This window comes from Aquarana catesbeiana, linkage group LG04 (genome assembly GCF_042186555.1).
Source record: "Aquarana catesbeiana isolate 2022-GZ linkage group LG04, ASM4218655v1, whole genome shotgun sequence".
NCBI classification, from domain to species: Eukaryota; Metazoa; Chordata; class Amphibia; order Anura; family Ranidae; genus Aquarana; species Aquarana catesbeiana.
The window spans coordinates 150,341,288-150,364,847 of record NC_133327.1 but is presented as its reverse complement, the minus strand read 5'-3'; the positions used below and the strand labels follow the sequence as shown (position 1 = coordinate 150,364,847).

General features: G+C 45.4%; 1 protein-coding gene across 3 annotated transcripts in view; it reads right to left on the bottom strand.

The window, feature by feature from the left end:
- The window catches only part of TRPC1 (transient receptor potential cation channel subfamily C member 1), a 214,791-nt gene that overhangs the window by 117,065 nt on the left and 74,166 nt on the right, over positions 1-23,560 (bottom strand). For all 3 annotated transcript variants that reach the window (XM_073625879.1, XM_073625876.1, XM_073625877.1), the window contains one exon: positions 8,109-8,252. In XM_073625879.1, the coding sequence (XP_073481980.1) occupies positions 8,109-8,252 (144 nt within the window). The remainder of the gene's footprint in view (positions 1-8,108; positions 8,253-23,560) is intronic.

Genomic DNA, 23,560 nt, shown 5'->3' with positions numbered 1-23,560 from the left:
CTGCTTGATACCATCCAGACTCCTGTAGATGAATCATTCCCTTTCTCACTGTTCTTGTCTGCTGCTCTTTTCTCCAGCCACAGATGCAATGACAGCTCAAATGATCCCTGCTGTCACTTGTAAACAACGAGCCGGCAGCAAAGGAAGACTTCCTCTACTCACTTCTCTGCTAGGCTCTGAACGATGACATCATCTAATGCAGAGCCCTGCATAGGATGCGAATGGTGGAAGTCTTCCTTTGGTGCCAGTTCTTTGTTTACTTGGCTGAGCTTTCACTGAACTTCCAGGCTGAAGCGGAGGATGGAGGCACCTACTGATCCTCTTGCCCGCTCCATCTTTTTGGTGGCAGCTCTGCCTATAGTTGAGAGGTATACCTCAAGCTGTGAGGGGACATTGTGAGACTACAAAGACAAAAACGTGACTGTCCTGGCAAATCGGGGACATTTGGCAAGTATGAATCTAGGCCCCAAGCATAGTCAGAATGGGGTCCTACTAAGTTTTATGCATATGCCAATTTTTAAAAAGCTGGTATTTGCACAGGGTTTCAGGGGCTCTTAGGGTGGATTGGGGCAGTGCGCTCCACTTAAAACCTTATGGTGTTTACGAAGCAGTGCAACACTTTAGCTACCTTATACATAACCCACAGATTTACTTTAATTTGGCATATTGGACAAAGTAATTGTATTCCTTTGGGATTACCTGCCAGTGAGCTAAGAAGTTTATAATTAAGTAATTTTTGTCTGCTCATTGAAAAACTCAAAACATTATTTTGGCATGGTTGCAAATCTAGAGTTTTTTTTTAGCATTTTTCCTGTGTTTATAATCAATTTACTCACACAATTTTTATTTTAAACGATAATCTTTATTCTGATCATGTGATCCTTCAAGCATTATTGTATTTATTGGTTACCTAAGTTGTCATGACCCTCATTTATCATTAGACTCTTAATAAAATTGTGTAAGTGTTGGAAAATAAGGTGATTTATATACCTTATAATCAATTTACTCACAAACTTTTTTTTTTTTTTAGGATAGTCTACTGTATATTCTAATCACGTAGTTTTCAAGCATTACTATATTTAAAGGATATCTACGTCGCCATGACCTCTCATTCATTATTTAACTCTTTTTACTTAAATTGTGTAAGTGATGGAACATAAGGTGATTCATCATATACCTGTATGAACAATAATGTCCACACATATGTATAAATAGATCCTAGCGAGTGTACTCTGAGTCCTCGGTGCACAAAGTTCTAAATACATAGACTGCTGCAGTATATTGGTCAGTGCTTGGCATGTAAGGGACAGTGTTTGTCACTGAATGGTCTAACTGTGAGAGACAGACATAAATACTCAGTGAATAAGGAAAATAATCTACTATACTGAGACTGATGCACAAAAAAAGGACCTTCTCAAAGAGGGGTTAAAGTGGTTTTAAATGTCTGCATGCAACCTTTTTATAATAATTACTGATAAGACTGTCTTCTGTTTGTATAGAAACTAATTTTATTTTATATTTAGAACATATTTTTGAAAGGACGTATGACTGTTACTAGTCCACATATTTCTGTATAGCTGAATAACCTTGTTAAAATTGACCTATACTTTAATGCGCCGGTGCCTTATTTAGTGGGCCTAGCAGCCAATAGCCTTCCCCCGTCCAGGTGCTTGCTCATAACTGACCAACAAATGACCTGTAACTGTATGTTAAAAAAGTGTGCCCTGTGACATAAGAAAAGCCTGCAAACTCCTCTCCTTCCTCTATGCTGGGTCTGGAACAAACTATCAGGCTAGTTTAAGTTCACTGTACAGCACTAAACATGTACCGCTGGAAGACACTACACTACCCACATTGCCAGAACTGCTATACTACACTATAATACCAAAAGAATTGGGACACCTGTCTTTACATGCACATAAACTTTAATGGCATCCCAGTCTTAGTCCGTAGGGTTCAATATTGAGTTGGCCCACCCTTTGCAGCTATAAAAGCTTCAACTCTTCTGGGAAGAATTCCACAAGGTTTAGAAGTGTGTCTATGGGAATGTTTGACAATTTTTTCAGAAGCACATTTGTGAAGTCAGGCACTGATGTGGATGAGAAGGCCTGACTCACACTCTCTGCTCTAATTCATCCCAAAGGTGTTCTATCAGGTTGAGGTCAGGACTCTATGCAGGCCAGTCAACTTTCTGCACCCCAAACTCGCTCATCCATTTCTTTATGGACCTTGCCAGGACCGTCTTTAAAGCAGGGCAAAAGGGGCAGCTGCCCTGGGACCTGTCATTGTTGTGGGGCCAAAGCAGCTGCCTCATATTTGCCAACTATCCTGGTTTAAATTCCTTCATCCCTTGAGGTTTTAGTCTTGTGCTGTGTCCCAATATCTCAGTGTGAAATGCTGCTACTAATGCTGCCCAGCTCTGCCCTATTGTTATGTACAGATAACTCACCTGCAGAACCTGTGTTTACATGTAAATAGCGGCAGCATTCATATGTAAATAGCAGCGGGTGGAGGCATTGATATGTACATCATGCCCCCCTGAGGTCATATCCACAGAAATCTCTAGCAACCAATCAACAAGCAGAAATCATGTGCTGTAACCTCTAGCAACTAATCAGTGAGCCATAATGTGTGCTGTAGCCTTTAGCAACCAGTCAGTGAGCAGTAATGATACACTGTAACCTCTGGCAACCAATCCCAATAGCTGCCTGATATGATTCAGTAAACTGATTTTGAGTATAGCTGCTATTTATTGTATGTCTCAGAGCAGGCGGATAGCAAAACTGCATGGGGGGGCCCAAGAAAAGTTTTTCCCAGGGACCTTGCTTTGTGCACTGGTCAGAATCATTTGGTGGAGGGGGGGCGTTTTTCAGGGGTTGGGCTTGGCCCCTTAGTTCCAGTGAAGGGAACTCTTAAGGTGTCAGCATACCAAGACATTTTGGACAATTTTATGCTCCCAACTTTGTGGGAACAGTTTGGGGATGGCCCCTTCCTGTTCCAACATGTCTGTGTACCAGTGCGCAAAGTCCACAAAGACATGGATGAGAGAGTTTTGGGTGAAGGAACTTGATTGGCCTGCACAGAGTCCTGACCTCAAACCGATAGAACACCTTTGGGATGAATTAGAGCGGAGACTGCGAGCCAGGCCTTCTTGTCCACATTAGCGCCTGACCTCACAAATGCGCTTCTGGAAGAATGGTCAAACATTCCCATAGACACACTCCTAAACCTTGTGGACAGCCTTCCCAGAAGAATTGAAGCTGTTATAGCTGCAAAGGGTGGGCCAACTCAATATTGAACCCTACAGATGAAGACTGGGATGCCATTAAAGTTCATGGCATGTAAAGGCAGACATCCCAATACTTTTGGTAACATAGTGTATACATGAGTACCTTCATTGCTAAAGGACTGGGCCAGTGGTACTTGGTACATTGTAATACATTTTTAATAAATATGATTCTAAGGCTCGGGTTACACTGCTGCGACATGGGATCGGACTTGTGAGATCCCACAACATTTGACATGTCAATTTCAATGTTTCCCTATCAGAGCCATCCTAACTGATTCCTAAATAGCATCCAAGTTGGATCAAGTCAGAAGGAAGTAGCGGGGCAAAGTCGCAGGCAAAGTCGTATGACTTTGACGTCACAGTGGTGTGAAAAAAGCCTTAGAGAACATTTCATTTAATGACAATTTCAGTATACTTGCTGTATCTTTTAGGGGCTGTCTGGTTATTCCTATAGAGCATAGGTGAATGTTTATATGGCATACCTGATTGCAGTTGTTTGCTATATATTTTACCTACAGCGTAAAACCTTGCAATTGGTTCACAGCCACTGGGACCATCCCCTGTTACATGGAATTCAAACTGAGTTGAACTTGGCCGGCACAGTGGTGTAGTGGTAGCACTCTCGCCTAGCAGTAAGAAGGGTCGCTGGTTCGAATCCCAACCACGACACTACCTGCTTGGAGTTTGCATGTTCTCCCTGTGCCTGCGTGGGTTTCCTCCGGGTACTCCGGTTTCCTCCCACACTCCAAAGACATGCTGGTAGGTTAATTGGATCCTGTCTAAATTGTCCCTAGTATGTATGTAAGTTAGGGACCTTAGATTGTAAGCCCCTTGAGGGTAGGGACTGATGTGAATGTACAATGTATATGTAAAGCGCTGCGTAAATTGACGGCGCTATATAAGTACCTGAAATAAATAAATAAATAAAAACTTCACGGCATTGCACGCTGTGATTTTACAAAAGAAAGCAGCAAGGGAGAGAAGCACATCCTTACTCAACATTGAACGCACCGGTGAGATCAGTAACACCAAAAGACCCGGAAGACCACGGAAAACAACTGTGGTGGATGACCGAAGAATTATTTCCCTCATGAAGAAAACACCCTTCACAACAGTTGGCCAGATCAAGAACACTCTCCAGGAGGTAGGTGTATGTGTGTCAAAGTCAACAATCAAGAGAAGACTTCACCAGAGTGAATACAGAGGGTTCACTACAAGATGTAAACCATTGGTGAGCCTCAAAAACAGGAAGCCAGATTAGAGTTTGCCAAACAAGATCTAAAAAAAGCCTTCACAGTTCTGGAACAACATCCTATGGACAGATGAGACCAAGATCAAATTGTACCAGAGTGATGGGAAGAGAAGAGTATAGAGAAGGAAAGGAACTGCTCATGATCCAAAGCATACCACCTCATCAGTGAAGCATGGTGGTGGTAGTGTCATGGCGTGGGCATGTATGGCTGCCAATGGAACTGGTTTTCTTGTATTTATTGATGATGTGACTGCTGACAAAAGCAGCAGGAGATCTGAAGTGTTTCGGGCAATATTATCTGCTCATATTCAGCAAAATGCTATAGAACTCATTGGACGGCGCTTCACAGTGCAGATGGACAATGACCCGAAGCATACTGCGAAAGCAACCATAGAGTTTTTTAAGGTAAAGAAGTGGAATGTTATGCAATGGCCAAGTCAATCACCTGAATCCGATTGAGGATGCATTTCACTTGCTGAAGACAAAACTGAAGGGAAAATGCCCCAAGAACAAGCAGGAACTGAAGACAGTTGCAGTAGAGGCCTGGCAGAGCATCACCAGGGATGAAACCCAGCGTCTGGTGATGTCTATGCGTTCCAGACTTCAGGCTGTAATTGACTGCAAAGGATTTGCAACTAAGTATTAAAAAGTGAAAGTTTGATGGATGATTGTTAATCTGTCCCATTACTTTTGGTCCCTTAAAAAGTGGGCGACAAATATACAAACTGTTGTAATTCCTACACCGTTCATCTGATTTGGATGTAAATACTCTCAAATTAAAGCTGAAAGTCTGCAGTTAAAGCACATCTAGTTTGTTTCATTTTTAAATCCATTGTGGTGGTGTATAGAGCCAAAAAGATTAGAATTGTGACAATGTCCCAATATTTATGGACCTGACTGTATATGAAGGCAGACTGTTAGCATTAATGTGTACAGTTTATAACAATGTCTAGTTTGCAGGCAGTTTACATGATTTGTACAATGTCAGGTTGATCCATTGTTGTTTCTGGTTGTGCGCAATTTGAACAGAAAGATTTTAGATAAGAAAGCCAGTCGAATAGCATTTGCACTTGATTTCCATACTAAGTTGCATTCGATTTGTATACTAAATTTAAGGCAGGCCATAGCTACTTTCTGCTTGATTCCCTCGTCAGCACAGTCATTGTTTATAGGGGAATTCCCCCCCATGGAGCCATTGTGTTCTCCCAGCAAGGGGGGGACGTGGGTGTCGCAGGGAGCCGTCCCTGCTCGGTGAACACAGTGATTGATGCTAGTGGCTAAGGCCGCTGGCAATTATCGCATGTAAACGCTGACATGCTGGTTGTACCCAAGTTGAATGATGGATCGATTTGGGTACAACCAGCCTACCCATACTGTCCCTGCTGAACCGGCTGAGATTCAAACCATCTATGGGCAGCCTAATGTAATTATTGGAAACTGGAAACAATTGCAGCTTTGGGTGGCTGAATGCTGTGGCATAGAGTGTATCTAAACTCAAAACACACATTTAGGATCCATTCAAACCAGGTACGGTGGGAGTGCATTGGACGGTTATTTCAGTGCAGTCCCAGTGCAAGACAAGACACATTGGGGGTTATTTTTACGAAAGGCAAATCCACTTTGCAGTACAAGTGCAAACTACAAGTGCAAAGTGCATTTGGAAGTGAAGTCGCTGTAGATCCGAGGGGGACATGCAAGGAAAATAAAAAAACAGCATTTTAGCTTGCACATGATTGGATGATAAAATCGGCAGAGCTTCCCCTCATTTCAGATCTACCCCTTAGATTTAGAGCAACTGCACTTTCAATTGCACTTGCAGTGCAATTTCAAGTGCACTTTGCACTTGTAGTTTGCATTTGTAGTGCAAAGTGGATTTGCCTTTAGTAAATAACCCCCATGTCACTATGTTGTTTGTGAATTAGCTCTTAATTTATTGTGATTTAACAGTCCATAGTAGAGGTGTTTTTTTCTATTCTTTAGCTCTGATGAAGGGGGAGTTCTGAACCCCCAAAAATCATTGGTTCTGTCTTCTGATTTTTTTTTTTACAAACATTAATACAATTTTACTGTACTTTTTATTAACTTGTGGTCATCATTTAATCTTTCTTGGAATTATTCCAGGGACCCTATCTATTGTACCCCACAAGACAGAAAAGTACCTTTTGAAGCTGGTGATTAGATCATAAAATGAGTTATTTTTTGGGGACAGTACTCCTAAATCACATCTTTGGTGTAGCTTGTGATACTGCATTTCTGGAAAGAACAACAGGCATTTTCCGTGCTTGTTGAAAATGTTCTTAGCCTAAAAAATGAAAACGAATGCAGCCACCACATCTAAGGACCGGTAAACTGTAATATAGTTCTTGGGATTAGTTATCCTCAAGACCCGGTTCACACTAGAGCAATGTCAGACATCGCATGTGATTCGCACCACATTGCTGTACAGATCACATGCAATGTCTGTGCGATGCGATTTCAGCCATACAAACTTTATGGCTGAAATCGCATCACATTCACACCAAAATGGGGCAGGACTCTTTTTTTTTGGTCTGCACTGGAATCAGATCACATGGGTGTTCACACTTATGCGATCCGATTCCTGCACCATTTCACGGTTCGCACTGTGATCTGCTGACCAATCTGGGGGTGTCGCTAATTTTACATTGACACCCGCAGTGGTTTGCAGATCTCATTATGAACCATTGTGCGGGTCAGGTGCGATGCGGGAACCCGCACTGGATTTGCAGGGTTCTCACATCGCACTAGTGTGAACAGGCACTTAAGGCCTCATGCACACTGGGCATAAAAATGCTGCAGGCTTTTGGTGTTTTTTTCTTCAGCCTGTAGAAGCAACTGTATGTTAGCCTGTTTGCCCATTGCATATTTGGGTGTTTACAGGCATAAATGCAGAGGAGCATTTTCAGACTGGAAAACACATCAAACATAACAGGTGTGTTTTTGGGAGGAGCATTCAGGCAGAGCTCGAATAAGCATTTATTGCCCCTGAGGAACCTAATTCAGGGCCATTTTTCCTGGACTTCAGTCTTAATATAGCATTGAAATCATTTAATTATATCTGCTGTCCATAACTTAGGACAGAGCTGTTATCTCCAGGGGTCTAATTAGCCCTCCCAGTGTTTACAGTGGACTACAGAGCAATTCTTCCTTATGTTGTGGAGGGAAGGATTCAGTAGTTTACCAATAGATAACTGGGCAGGGCTGACACTAATTTATGTGATTTTAATCCATTAAAAAGGCAGGTGTCCACAAAAAGAATTAAAAATACGGAATGCATTTATGGCAGATCAATGGGTATATTTCTGTATTTGCATGGTCTGTAAAGGTACAAAATATAGGGAAATTTGCATGAATTGCAGATATGTATTGCATGTGTGTTTATTTTTTATTTTTTATTTAAATTTGGCCCCGAATTACACTGAAGAAGAAAACTAGCAAAAGCAGAGTTTAGCTTGAAAATGCATGCCTCACTACTGCCACCATGTGTTTATATTATTATTATTTTATTATTATAATACCTGCAAGTGACTATGGCAGCAGTCATTTTACCTGCAGTGGGCCCAGGATTGAGCTAGTTGTGTACATGAAGAACAATCGTAGATAGCTCAGCACATTGCCAAAAGCAAACAGACCCTCAGCCACTAGAGTTGGATGGAAAGCGTCCCAGTCCTTCCTTTCTGCAATGCGGTGAAACTAAAAAAGAGAAACATGAATTGGTTAGCGAATTATATATTGTACTGTAAAGTTTTGCAATATGTTAACTCACCCTAAAATACAGGGACTAACCAGGGACTGACAACATTTGCATATAAACATTGCATGGTTAATTATTTTGTCATAAATGCTACATCTACAGTGCCTTGAAAAAGTATTCATACCCCTTGAAATTTTCCACATTTTGTCATGTTACAACTAAAAATGTAAATGTATTTTATTGGGATTTTATGTGATAGACCAACACAAAGTGGCACATAATTGTGAAGTGAAAGGAAAATGATAAAAGGTTTTCCAAATTTGTTTCAATAATAAATATCTGAAACGTCTGGAGTACATTTGTATTCAGCCCCCCCCCTTGAGTCAATACTTTGCAGAACCATCTTTCACTGCAATTACAACGGCAAGTCTTTGTGGTGATGTCTCTACCAGTTTTGCACATCTAGAGAGTGACATATTTGCCCATTCTTCTTTGTAAAATAGCTCAAGCTCTGTCAGATTGGATGGAAAGTGTCTGTAAACAGCAGTCTTGCCACAGATTCTCAATTGGATTTTGGTCTGGACTTTGACTAGACCACTCTAATGCCCCGTATACACGGTCGGATTTTCCGACGGAAAATGTGTGATAGGACCTTGTTGTCGGAAATTCCGACCATGTGTAGGCTCCTTCACACATTTTCCATCGGATTTTCTGACACACAAAGTTTAAGAGCTTGCTATAAAATTTTCCGACAACAAAATCCGTTGTCGGAATTTCCGATCGTGTGTGTGTGTGTCACTGCATTCAGAACGATCGGATTTTCTGACAACTTTGTGTGACCGTGTGTATGCAAGACAAGTTTGAGCCAACATCCGTCGGAAAAATTCCTAGGATTTTGTTGTCGGAATGTCCGATCAATGTCCGACTGTGTGTACGGGGCATAACACATTATTATGCTTTGCTCTAATCCAGGGGTAGGCAACCTTAAAGAGGTGGAGATCTATCTGAACAACATGGAGAAGTCAAAGATCACACGGCACAGTGTCGCCCATTGTCCCCTCCTCACATCTGATTTAAAAACTCTAATTGCTGTACTACTGTGTTGCAATTGCTTGTAGTGCACAGTAATCGTGGGCTTAAATCAGGTGGTGAGGAGGCAACATATTGCCTCCTCACCACCTGTTAAACACACTTGGATCGCTTTTCAGAGGAGCAGCTGTGCCTGCTGCACTTGTGAATGAGCCCTGAGTTGCATTCTGTAGCGGGACCCTTAGGGCTCATTTACATGTACAGTTGGGGGGTGGTAAAACCCTGTGGTTGTCAGTTTTACCACCCCCAATCCCCAATCCCCACCCCCTTCAGCTGCTGAGGCAGCAGCCAAAGGTGTACACATGCCGCAGCAGGAATGAAACCCCCTGTTGCTTTTGGTGGATGCTACCGCTTGCTAATCATGACCCATTCAAGTAAATGGGGCCACTCTGCAAGCACCCTGCAACTGCATGCTTCTGTGGGGTCCAAGGGGTTAAAGCAGGCGGTGAGAAAGCAGCACAACACTGCCTGCTTTAACCCCTTGTTTGCTGTACTGCATAAGGTTGCAGGGCACTTGCAGAGCGGCCTCTTTCACTTGAATAGGTCATGCTTGGCAGGTGCTACATCCACCATCCATGACAGGGCATATAACTCCTGCTGCGGCTGCGACATGTATACACCCCTGGCTACTGCAGCTAAAGGGGGTGCGGTGTAAGCGGGGATAATAAAAACATGAAATAAATAAATGTGTATGCGCTAAAAAATGTAAATACGTGATGAAAAAAATATGATAAATATATACAATATTGATAAGCAATTAAGATAAAAAATAAGATATATACAATATTGATAAGCAATAAACAGTGTCAATCGCCTGTGAGAAAAGTGACTAAAATACACAACTAAATATATAAATAAGTAGCAGCATGCGACATGCAAAAATGTGAAAAAATTCAGGTGCTACTTAATAAATGAAGTGTCCAATAATTCAGTCCAAATCAATTCATAAGAATATAAGAGTCAAAGTGCAAAATAGTGTCCAAAAAAAATTTGGCATTCCTCATGCTCTTCTTAAAAGATGTGCTAATTATTCCTCATGCTCTTCTTAAAAGATGTGCAAATTATGGCATGCTTCAGTGCCCTCCAGTGACCCCCAATGGTTAATGCGCTCACCTTAGAGCGTGCGACACAGTGGTTAAACAGTGTCAAAACACGCATTAGAGCCACTCCAGGGCTCATACAGGGACTGCTGGTAATGATCTGTATCTCACTCAAATGGTGACATATATGAAAGAAAGGAGACTACATAGCATAATACTGCCAGGGATTTATTAAAAAGCCATAAAATTAATTCCCTCCAGGAGGGTACTCACAGATCCCCCAGATGAAGGCATGTGTTCCCTGTGCCGAAGACGCGTAGGGGAGGGGCAGGACGGAACTTTCCAAACACAGACAGGCAGAGGATTACACACCGCACCGCACGCCATAGGAGTCACCTGTATTCCAATATTACATACTCTGGATAGGTTGGTGCACTTACGCACCTAAACACTTACGCACCTCCTGGAGGGAATTAATTTTATGGCTTTTTAATAAATCCCTGGCGGTATTATGCTATGTAGTCTCCTTTCTTTCATATATGTCACCATTTGAGCGAGATACAGATCATTATCAGCAGTCCATGTATGAGCCCTGGAGTGGCTCTAATGCCGCGTACACACGGTCGGACTTTCCGGCATACTTGGTCCGGCGGACCAGAGTGTGCCGGACAATCCGCCCGTGTGTGGGCGCCGGCGGACTTTTCCGGCGGACTTTTTCCCAAAAGCCCGCCGGACCTAGATTTGAAGAAAGTTTTAAATCTTTCCGCCGGACTCCGTTTCGGGCGGAAAGTCCGCTCGTGTGTGTGCTGGTCCGACGGAAAGCCCGCTCGTGTGTATGCTGGTCCGACGGACCAGATACGACACGGGGGCAGGGTATTGCATCTCGCGCTCGCTGCAATAGGAAAAACAAATTTTCCTATTGCGGCGAGCGCGGGGCATACCAGGCCCTTAGGTCTGGTATGGATTATAAAGGGAACCCCCTACGCCGAAAAAACGGCGTGGGGTCCCCCCTAAAATCCATACCAGACCCCGATCCGAGCACGCAGCCTGGCCGGTCAGGAAAGGGGGTGGGGACGAGCGAGCGCCCCCCCCCTCCTGAACCGTACCAGGCCACATGCCCTCAACATGGGGGGTGGGTGCTTTGGGGGAGGGGGGCCACCCTGCGGCCCCCCACCCCAAAGCACCTTGTCCCCATGTTGATGAGGACAAGGGCCTCTTCCCGACAACCCTGGCCGTTGGTTGTCGGGGTCTGCGGGCGGGGGCTTATCGGAATCTGGGAGCCCCCTTTAATAAGGGGGCCCCCAGATCCCGGCCCCCCACCCTATGTGAATGAGTATGGGGTACATGGTACCCCTACCCATTCACCTAGGGAAAAAGTGTAAGTAATAAAACACACTACACAGGTTTTTAAAATATTTTATTAAACAGCTCCGGGGGGGGGGGGGGATCTTCCTCCGGCTTCGGGGGTCTTCTTCCGGCTTCGGGGGTCCCTCCGCTTCATCTTCTCCCGGCGTCCGGTTGGTTCTTCTCCGCTCTCTTCTCTCCAGTTCTTCGGCCGGCTCCTCTGCTGTCTTCAGGTAGCTCTCTTGCCAGCAGAGGTCCGGACTTCTTGTCTTCTTCTCTTCTCCAGATGCTGACACGACGCTCTCTCCGGCTGGACTGCTCTCCGAGGACTGCGTTGTGACTTATATAGGCGGAGACCCCGCCCCCTTTTGATGTCACAGTCCCTGGGCATGCTGGGACTGTGACATTTTAGGGGGCGTGGTCACTGGGTGATGTTGACCACGCCCCCTAAAACGTCACAGTCCCAGCATGCCCAGGGACTGTGACATCAAAAGGGGGCGGGGTCTCCGCCTATATAAGTCACAACGCAGCCCTCGGAGAGCAGTCCAGCCGGAGAGAGCGTCGTTTCAACATCTGGAGAAGAGAAGACAAGAAGTCCGGACCTCTGCTGGCAAGAGAGCTACCTGAAGACAGCAGAGGAGCCGGCCGAAGAACTGGAGAGAAGAGAGCGGAGAAGAACCAACCGGACGCCAGGAGAAGATGAAGCGGAGGGACCCCCGAAGCCGGAAGAAGACCCCCGAAGCCGGAGGAAGATCCCCCCCGGAGCTGTTTAATAAAATATTTTAAAAATCTGTGTAGTGTGTTTTATTACTTACACTTTTTCCCTAGGTGAATGGGTAGGGGTACCATGTACCCCATACTCATTCACATAGGGTGGGGGGCCGGGATCTGGGGGCCCCCTTATTAAAGGGGGCTCCCAGATTCCGATAAGCCCCCGCCCGCAGACCCCGACAACCAACGGCCAGGGTTGTCGGGAAGAGGCCCTTGTCCTCATCAACATGGGGACAAGGTGCTTTGGGGTGGGGGGGCCCGCAGGGCGGCCCCCCTCCCCCAAAGCACCCACCCCCCATGTTGAGGGCATGTGGCCTGGTACGGTTCAGGAGGGGGGGCGCTCGCTCGTCCCCACCCCCTTTCCTGACCGGCCAGGCTGCGTGCTCGGATGGGGGTCTGGTATGGATTTTAGGGGGGACCCCACGCCGTTTTTTCGGCGTAGGGGGTTCCCTTTATAATCCATACCAGACCTAAGGGCCTGGTATGCCCCGCGACGGGGCTCGCAAGGTGTCAATCTCGCCGATAAAAGCGGCAAGATTGACATCCTTTTCCAGTCCCGTCGCACCTGAGTCACGTTCAAAATGAACGGACTTGTCCGTGTGTGGGCAAGTCCGTTCATTCTGAAAGTCCGCCGGAACTCCGGCGAAAGTCCGTCGGAAAGACGGGCGGACTTAGCCCGCCGGAAAGTCCGGGCGTGTGTGGGCAAGTCCGTCCGTTTTAAAGTCCGGCGCACCTGGCGGACAAAGTCCGTCGGAAAGTGTGCCGGACCAAGTAGGATAGAAAGTCCGACCGTGTGTACGCGGCATAATGCGTGTTTTGACACTGTTTAACCACTGTGTCGCACGCTCTAAGGTGAGCGCATTAACCATTGGGGGTCATTGGAGGGCACTGAAGCATGCCATAATTTGCACATCTTTTAAGAAGAGCATGAGGAATGCCAAATTTTTTTTGGACACTATTTTGCACTTTGACTCTTATATTCTTATGAATTGATTTGGACTGAATTATTGGACACTTCATTTATTAAGTAGCACCTGAATTTTTTCACATTTTTGCATGTCGCATGCTGCTACTTATTTATATATTTAGTTGTGTATTTTAGTCACTTTTCTCACAGGCGATTGACACTGTTTATTGCTTATCAATATTGTATATCTTATTTTTTATCTTAATTGCTTATCAATATTGTATATATTTATCATATTTTTTTCATCACGCATTTACATTTTTTAGCGCATACACATTTATTTATTTCATTTGGTCACATACACGGTATGAAACGTGGTTAGTGTGTGCATCTGATTAAGGTTTGAGAATTCACATTATAGGCATCAATCCGTCTGTGGCTCACAAGATCTTTGCACTATTATTGATAATAAAAACATACCACCCCAAATCTGAAAATGTGAATGAACCCTTACTGTTCTGAGACCCCTATAAGGCTGCTTTCACACTGATGTGCTGTGGTTTACCTTCACCACTAGTGCAGCACAGTGCATTTGCGACTTTCCTGGGTTACCTGCACTTTGCCATAGACTTCTATTATTTCCTGTAGGTGTGATTTGCTTTCAGAAAGTGCACAAAACTCGCAGGATATAAAAGAAGCCTATGGCTAAGCGCAGCAAACCTGCAGGAAAGCTGCAAGTACACTGCACTGCACCCGCGGTGTGGGGAAACAGTAGCAAATCAGTGTGAAAGCAGCCCTATGTTATTATGTCCAGTGTATTGCTTCACACTGACCTGAAGATCTCTTCTTTCCTGCTGCTGGCACCACTCTGGAGACTGCTAGCCGGGATAAGAGGTGGAGTGCAGTTGATATCACTCCATATGGGACAGGATCCAGCATTACAGAGGAGGCATCGGCTTATGCGGCTCTTGCTCTCTATTACAGCTCCAACGTTAGAAGTATTCCTTTAGTAATGCACTCTGTTTGATGGTCTGGGATGGCGGGTCAGCAAGCCCAGACCGCGATCTACCAGTCACCTGTCCACAAGTTACTGGTAGAACGCAATCTACTGGTTGCAGACCCCCGATTTAAACCATTCTATTGTAGCTCTGGTTGTATGTTTTGGATCGTTGTCCTGGACCTCTGCCGCAGTCTCAAGTCTTTTGCAGACTCTAACAGGTTTTCTTCAAAGATTGTCCTGTATTTGGCTCGATCCATCTTCCCATTAACTCTGACCAGCTTCCCTGTCCCTGCTGAAAAAAAGCGTCCTCACAACATGATGCTGCCACCACCATGTTTCACAGTGGAGATGGTGTGTTCAGGGTGATGTGCAGTGTTAGTTTTCCGCCACATCAAGCGTTTTGCTTTTAGGCCAAAAAGTTCAATTTTGGTCTCATCTGACCAGAGCACCTTCTTCCACATGTTTGCTGTGTCCCCCACATGGCTTCTCGCAAACTGAAAACGGGACTTCTTATGACTTTCTTTCAACAATGACTTTCTTCTTGCCACTCCTCCATAAAGGCCAGATTTGTGGAGTGCACAACTAATAGTTGTCCTGTGGACAGATTCTCCCACCTGAGCTGTGGATCTCTGCAGCTCCTCCAGAGTTACCATGGGCTTCTTGGCCGCTTCTCTGATTAATGCTCTCCTCGCCCGGCCTGTCAGTTTAGGTGGATGGCCATGTCTTGGTAGGTTTGCAGTTGTGCCATACTCTTTGCATTTTGGGATGATGGATTGAACAGTGCTCCGTGAGATGTTCAAAGCTTGGGATATTTTGTTATAACCTAACCCTGCTTTAAACTTCCCCACAACTTTATCTCTGACCTCTCTGGTGTGTTCATTGTCCTTTATGATGCTGTTTTTTCACTAAGGTTCTCTAACAAACCTCTGAGGGCGTCACAGAACAGCTGAATTTACACTGAGAGTAAATTACACACAGGTGGACTCTATTTACTAGGTGACTTCTAAAGGCAATTGGTTCCACTAGATTTTAGTTGTGGGTATCAGAGTAGAGTAAAGGGGGCTGAATACAAATACACGCCACACTTTTCACATATTTATTTGTAAAAAAAATTGAAAACCATTTATCATTTTCCTTCCACTTCACAATTATGTGCCACTTTGCGTTGGTCTATCACATATTATCCCAATAAGATACATTTAAGTTTTTGGTTGTAACATGACAAAATGTGGAAAACTTCAAGGGGTATGAATACTTTTTCAAGGCACTATAAGTCTGTTTTTTTACTTCATACTTAAAGGTGATCCATCACTGTGTCACCTCTTTATGCCTTAACGTATGCTGAGTGAAATTCTCAGTATCTGTTGTCAGGCCCGGATTTACTCCCTTTGCCGCCCCAAGGCCGGGTCCTTCAATGCCGCCCCCCCACACACACACACATACACACACACCATGTCCTTTATCGATGACTTCTACAATAGATCAATTAAAAACATATCTCCACACACGAGAACACTGAAAATAACTGGCTTTAATTGTACAGACTAAAAATACTTCAGGGTAAGCGCGCGAGGGGTAAGGATTTTTCGCAGGCAAATTTTCAAGGCAATGGCTGGTGTTAGTGCTTCAATCATCCCCGGCACCATGGTTGTTATGGTGTCAGGATGATTGAAACACATTATTTCTATCATTACATTGTAATATAAACTGAAATAGTTCAACTCACCATAATGCAGAATCATTGGGAGCCCTGAGCGTGTCACTTGCCACCATCTCTTGTCACTTGCCGCTATGCCTGGCACCAGATGGGGATGTCACTTGCCGCCATGCCTGCCACCAGATGGGGATGTCACTTGCCACCATGCCTGCCACCAGATGGGGATGTCACTTGCCACTATGCCTGCCACCAGATGGGGATGTCACTTGCCACCATGCCTGCCACCAGATGGGGATGTCACTTGCCACCATGCCTGCCACCAGATGGGGATGTCACTTGCCACTATGCCTGCCACCAGATGGGGATGTCACTTGCCACTATGCCTGCCACCAGATGGGGATGTCACTTGCCACCATGCCTGCCACCAGATGGGGATGTCACTTGCCACCAGATGGGGATGTCACTTGCCACCAGATTGGGATGTCCCTTGCCATGCTGCCTGCCATCAGAAGGAGGAGGGCGGATGTCATTTCTCTCCCCCGCCGCCGCACCGCTGACATTACTAGCTACTCTCAATTTTTTCAAAAATGGCGCCGGGCGGCGCAATCACGCTACTGCGCATGCGCCGCCCGGCCGAGCGCTTACGAGCTTTCCCGAGCCCGGCCGGCTTCGGAACGGCGCATGCGCAGTTGCGTGGTCGGCTCGCGGCCATCTTTTCTATAGGCACTAGTGCCCATAATAGACTTTAATGGGCAGCACGAAAGGGGGGGCGGCCGCGAAGTCGTTGCAGGAGCGGCGCCGCCCCTACACCACTGCCGTCCCGAGGCCTGGCCTTGGTGGCCTTGTGGCAAATCCGGCCCTGTCTGTTGTGGTATAGATGATGCACAGTACCACATCTGTTTTTCTGTATGCTGAGTGTAGTTCTTAGCATAAGTTATTATTTCTGCACCCTTAAAATGATCTTGTATGGTATCTGTTGTTATTTGCTAACAGCACTGCACAGTTTCCTTTCATATACATTATCTGCTCAATGTCTAACTTTTTATTGTGTGCATTCGTAAATTCCCTTTTTAAGCCACTCCCCTTAAACAATTTAGCCACTCCCAGTTTTTTTTCTGCAATTCATGCTACTTTCCTATCACTCTGTAAATGATTCCCCCAGTTTGACATCTCTGACTATGTAATGCATAGCCTCAGCCTTGCAATCCTGAATGAGACTAATGGTGGCCACACACACTTTAATAAATGATCAATATCTTTTCCAATCAATCATTTCCAATAGGAACAATCAATTTATAGTTGACACCACATTCAATTAATATACCACACATGATTAAGTGGATTTCAATTGATAGTTAAGATATGATCATAATTTGCAATCATAAATTATAATTTCTTCTGTTTCCAATATGTAATTTCATAATCTGATTGATTGAAACACGATTGTATTCATAAGCAACGTAATAATTTTCCTCCCTGGATGATTGACTCAATGTGATCGAATCTAATCTAGATTACGTCAAAATTGATCAAAAGGGAAGTTGTGGCTATTTGATTGTTTGCAGATTTGACCTTTTTGATTGAATCGCACATCAATTAATAATCAGATAATAAAATCTAAATGTATGTGGCCACCATAAAGCAGTCAGTAGAGATTGCATGGTTATCTGTTTTCTTTCCTGCTCATAATCAGGAACAAGAATTGCCTGCAGGGCTGATTGAGGCTGAGCATTTTGTAGGAACCCATGCCACTAATACTAATTTTCTTAGCTGCAGACAGGCTGATGTGTCACCAATAGCACAAGGTGACCAGACATCTGCTATTTGTCCCTTGCATTAGCTGAATTACTGTGATTTCCTCCCAGGTTCAACTGAAAAGTGAAGCAGTACACACTGGGAGAATATTTTGTCCTCTTCATCCATACAGTTTCTAGATTGCAAACTGACTTTTCAACATGTTGGCTTATCTAAGAGTGTGCTAAGAAAAACTTTTGATTAAGCTACAGAACCGTATTTAAGCCCCATCACTCATCACTCACCCAGTAATTAAACGGAATATAGTGGCTTTTTTTACAAATTTACAATGTCAAGATTAAAAAAAAAAAAAAAAAAAAATTATATATATATATATATATATATATATATATATATATATATATATATATATATATATATATATATAGTAATGTTATATATAGTAATGTTTGGGGGACCAGCTAGATCGCAGGACACAGGCTTTTGACTCAAAAGGAGATTTATTGAACTTAAATAGCTTTACAGCAGCTACAACAAAAGAAAAAGGTTTTAGTCTCACCGACTTGCAAAGTCCAGAACTGCTATCGCAGTTAAACAGTCCTTAATTTCTGTTGCAGGTAGCTTCCCCTGGCAGGAGACTTCCAGGCAGGACACTGCTATTCACTTTTGTTGCTCCACAACAAACACCATCCACATTCTCCTTTACACTCCTCCACACCCTCTCCAACTTCCTGTCTTGTTTTAAACCCACTTCCTCTGACAGGTGAGTTAACCCTTTTTGTTCCCTTAAAGGGACCACAGTCCAAACAGAGGGGAAACATAGCGTCCTTCCAGGACCCAGCCACGGTGTCCTGTACATATCCCCCCCCTGTGCCCCAACGCCATGGAGGTGGAGGCAACAGTGGAGCTCAAACAATGGACTCGGGAGAGGGCATCTGCATTTTGATGCAGTCTCCCGGGCCTATGCTCCACTACAAATTTAAATTCCTGGAGTGCCAGGAACCACCGAGTAACCCTGGCATTATTCCCTTTACCCTGTCTCAACCATGTTAAAGGGGCATGGTCAGAAATCAGCCTAAACTTCCTCCCCAAAAGGTAATATCTGAGGGATTCCAGAGCCCACTTAATGGCCAGACACTCTCGTTCAATTATAGCGTAGTTTTTTTCCGCTGGTGTTAACTTCCTACTGAGGAAGACTACCGGGTGCTCCTCTCCATTAATAACCTGTGACAACACCGCTCCCAATCCTACATCAGAAGCATCAGTTTGGACAACAAACTCTTTTGAAAAATTGGGTGCTACCAGGACAGGGTGTTGGCACAGTGCCGACTTGAGCTCCAAAAAGGCCTTCTCAGCGTCTGCATTCCACTCCACCATGACCGATTTCCGACCCTTAGTCAGATCGGTCAATGGAGCCGCCAACGTGGCAAAGTTGGGTACAAACCTCCTGTAGTATCCCACCATGCCCAAGAATGCACGTACCTGCTTTTTTGTGAGGGGACGGGGCCAACTCTGTATAGCCTCTACCTTGCTGACCTGAGGTTTCACCACCCCTCTACCCACGATATAGCCCAGGTATTTCACCTCCTCCATTCCCAAAGCACATTTTTCAGGGTTTATTGTAAACCCCTCCTTCCAAAGAGAGTCCAGCACTGCCTGGACTTTGGGCAAGTGTGATTCCCAGTCTCTGCTAAAAATGACTATGTCGTCCAAGTACACTGAGGCATATTTCTGGTGAGGTCGTAAAATCCTATCCATTGCTCGCTGGAATGTGGCTGGAGCAGTTTGCAATCCAAAAGGCATCCTTTTGTACTGAAAACTCCCCTCTGGGGTAGAAAAAGCAGTTTTCTCTCTAGCAGCCTTAGTCAACGGGATTTGCCAATATCCCTTGGTAAGGTCTAATGTAGTGATATACCTGGCTGGACCTAGTCTCTCAATAAGCTCATCTACCCGGGGCATGGGGTAGGCATCAAACCGTGAAACTTCATTAAGTTTCCGAAAATCATTGCAGAATCGCAGAGTCCCGTTGGGCTTCGGTACCAACACAATCGGGCTCGACCACTCACTCTGCGATTCCTCAATAATCTCCAGGTCTAACATCTTCTTCACTTCCTCTGAAACAGCCTTCCTTTGGGCCTCTGGGATGCGGTAGGGCCGGACAAAAACTTTGACTCCTGGTTCCGTGATGATATCATGCTCTATGGTACTCGTGAGCCCTGGCAAGTCTGAAAATTTTTCTTTATTTCTCTGCAAGAACTCCTTTGCCTGCTGGCTTTGGGTTTTAGACAGGGTATTTGCTACTTGGACACTCTCCACCCCAACCCGAGGCTCCAATCTTGCACTAGCCAGGGAGGTCACTGGTTCCCTCTCTGTCCAGGGCTTTAACAAGTTTACATGATATATTTGATAGGGTTTCCTCTTACCCGGTTGGTGGATTTTATAATTCACCTCTCCCACTTTTTCTACAACTTCAAAGGGGCCTTGCCACCTGGCTAAGAATTTACTTTCCACAGTGGGAATCAACACCGCTACTCGATCCCCCACTTGGAAATTCCTTATTTTAGCAGCCCTATTATAGACTCGTCGTTGAGCCTCCTGAGCTTTTTGTAAATGTTCCTTGACTAGTGGCAACACAGTTCGGATCCTCTCCTGCATTTGGGAAACATATTCAAGAACACTCTTATGCTGACTAGGTTCACTTTCCCATTCCTCCTTAACAAAATCCAGTAGTCCGCGAGGTCTCCGCCCATATACCAACTCGAAGGGCGAAAACCCAGTGGAGGCCTGGGGCACTTCCCGGATAGCAAACAGGAGAGCTGGTAACAGACAGTCCCAGTCTTTCCCATCCCTTTGTACAACTCTCTTAAGCATAGATTTAAGGGTCTTATTAAAGCGTTCCACTAACCCATCCGTTTGGGGATGGTAGACCGATGTGCGCAGCTGTTTAATCCGGAAGAGCTTACACACGTCGGCCATAACTCTCGACATAAACGGGGTGCCCTGGTCCGTTAGTATTTCCTTGGGAAAACCAGTCCGTGTAAACAACTGGAATAATTCCCGGGCAATAGCCTTAGAGGAGGTATTTCGCAGGGGTAGCGCCTCAGGATATCGGGTGGCATAGTCGAGAATCACCAGTATGTAGGAGTGACCTCGAGCCGACTTCACCAAGGGACCTACTATATCCATGGCTATCCTTTCAAATGGGACCTCAATTATGGGCAGAGGGACCAAAGGATTCCGGAAGTGGGTCACCGGAGCGGTCAACTGACAGGTGGGACAAGAGGTACAGTATCTCCTTACCTCTGCTTTCAGACCTGGCCAGTAAAACCGGTCGGTGATCCGTGCCTCCGTCTTTTCAACTCCCAGGTGTCCCCCTAAAACATCATCATGGGCCAGGTCCAGGACCTTGCGTCTATACTGTTGGGGTACCAATAATTGCTCTACCACATTTTCTCTCACTTTGGTAACCCAATAAAGCAATTCATTACATATTGCAAAGTGTGGCCACCGCTCATTCGCACCTGGCTCTTGGGGAACCCCATTTAATACTACCACCTGTTCCCGTGCATGGGCCAAAGTGGGGTCCTGCATCTGGGCAGTACCAAATGCCCCCTGCGGAACACCCAAATCCGGCAGGGCAGGGGTAACGGCCACTTCCTCATCCTCTTCCCCCAGCATTACCTGAAGTGGGAAAGGTTCCCCCCCCTCTTCAGTGTTCAGGTAGGTCTGTGAACCACACATTTTGACACCCTTAATAACATCAGCACTACTTTCATCACCATTAACCAAATCATTAGCATTTTCAAGAACATTCGGCATTTCAGGGTTATTTCTCTCAACCGCAGGAACAGAGGGACTAGTTTCTCCCCAGTCTCTGGACCGTTCAGGTAGTTCTCCTTGTCCCCACAGTTTTGCAAATAACGGACAGTCTCGTCCTATGATAACATCATGTACCAAGTTTTTTACCACCCCCACCTCTTGAGTACCAGTGCCACATGCTGCGGAGATGGTCACCGAGATGAGAGGGTACTCTCTAGTGTCCCCGTGAATGCACACCACCCGTAAAGTTTTTCTTACCGGACCGATCTTCCCAATCACTCTAGGATGGATCAGGGTTACCATGCTTCCGGAGTCCAGCAAAGCCCGGGCAGGGAGGTGGTTCACTTGGACTTCACACTCGAATTTCTCTTCTCCAAGATCGATATGTGTTGTACATGCTTTATGGGCATAAAAAGACCCCCTCCGAAGAACCCCGCATTCCATGGGCTCCTCTTGCAGTGGGCAGTGGGCCCGGGTATGGCCCCAGGAATGACATCGCCAACATTGTACATCCCCTCCTCTCCGAACAGGAACAGGTCGCTGAGAAGGTATCGGGAGTGACTCTTGACCTTCTGGGGTGTTGGTTCCAGGGCTCCGGGGAACGTCCTTTCGAAGGGCAGCAGTCGAACGAATAGGCCGTGGCAGACTGGGTCCTTGGCGCTTGGTAGGGCCAAGCAGATCCTCCACCACTGTGTATCGTTCTACCATCTCGACAAGGAGGTTCACTGTTTTGGGGTCTCCATGGCTGACCCACCGTTGAAGGTCGTCTGGCAGTGACCTTAGGTATCGGTCCAGCACGACCCGCTCCACGATTTGGAGGCCAGACAACATTTCGGGCTGCAGCCATTTTTTTACCAGTTGCACCAGGTCATGCATTTGAGACCGTGGTGGACGATCTGGACGATACTTCCATTGGTGCACTCGTTGGGCCCGAACAGCTGTAGTTACCCCCAAACGAGCCAATATTTCTGCCTTTAATTTTTGATAGTCTTTAGCGTGATCTGGTGGCAGGTCGAAGTAGGCTTTTTGCGGATCTCCGGTTAGGAAAGGAGCAATTAGGCCGGCCCACTGGTCCTGGGGCCACCCTTCTCTCTCTGCCGTCCTCTCAAATGTAGCAAGAAATGCCTCTACATCATCACTCAGGGACAATTTCTGCAAAAAATGGCTTGCCCTCACGGTCACCTGGTTGCCAGGGGCAACAGCCGCTTGCTCACGGCCCTGAGAAAGCTGCTGCACTACTTCTTTTAAGGCAGTCACTTGAGCCTGCATAACCTCTTGCTGGGTCGCTTGCTGGGCTGCCAACTGGGCCACCAACAGGCGAGTGTTTTCTTGCTGTACCTCATGGCGAGTCTGCGCTTGTATATTAGCCAAGGACAGCTGTTTAATTAGCTCCTCCATTGCTTCAGCTTTCAGGGTTTGTGCGGCTTTAACCCAGGACATAAATCCACTGTACTGTCCCTTTAAATGTCAGTTTTAAGTCCAATACACAAAAAAAAAAAAAAAAAAAAAAAACAGCAAGAAAAATGCCTGTTACTCTGTCCTGCCCGCATTCGAGCACCACTTGTAATGTTTGGGGGACCAGCTAGATCGCAGGACACAGGCTTTTGACTCAAAAGGAGATTTATTGAACTTAAATAGCTTTACAGCAGCTACAACAAAAGAAAAAGGTTTTAGTCTCACCGACTTGCAAAGTCCAGAACTGCTATCGCAGTTAAACAGTCCTTAATTTCTGTTGCAGGTAGCTTCCCCTGGCAGGAGACTTCCAGGCAGGACACTGCTATTCACTTTTGTTGCTCCATAACAAACACCATCCACCATCCACATTCTCCTTTACACTCCTCCACACCCTCTCCAACTTCCTGTCTTGTTTTAAACCCACTTCCTCTGACAGGTGAGTTAACCCTTTTTGTTCCCTTAAAGGGACC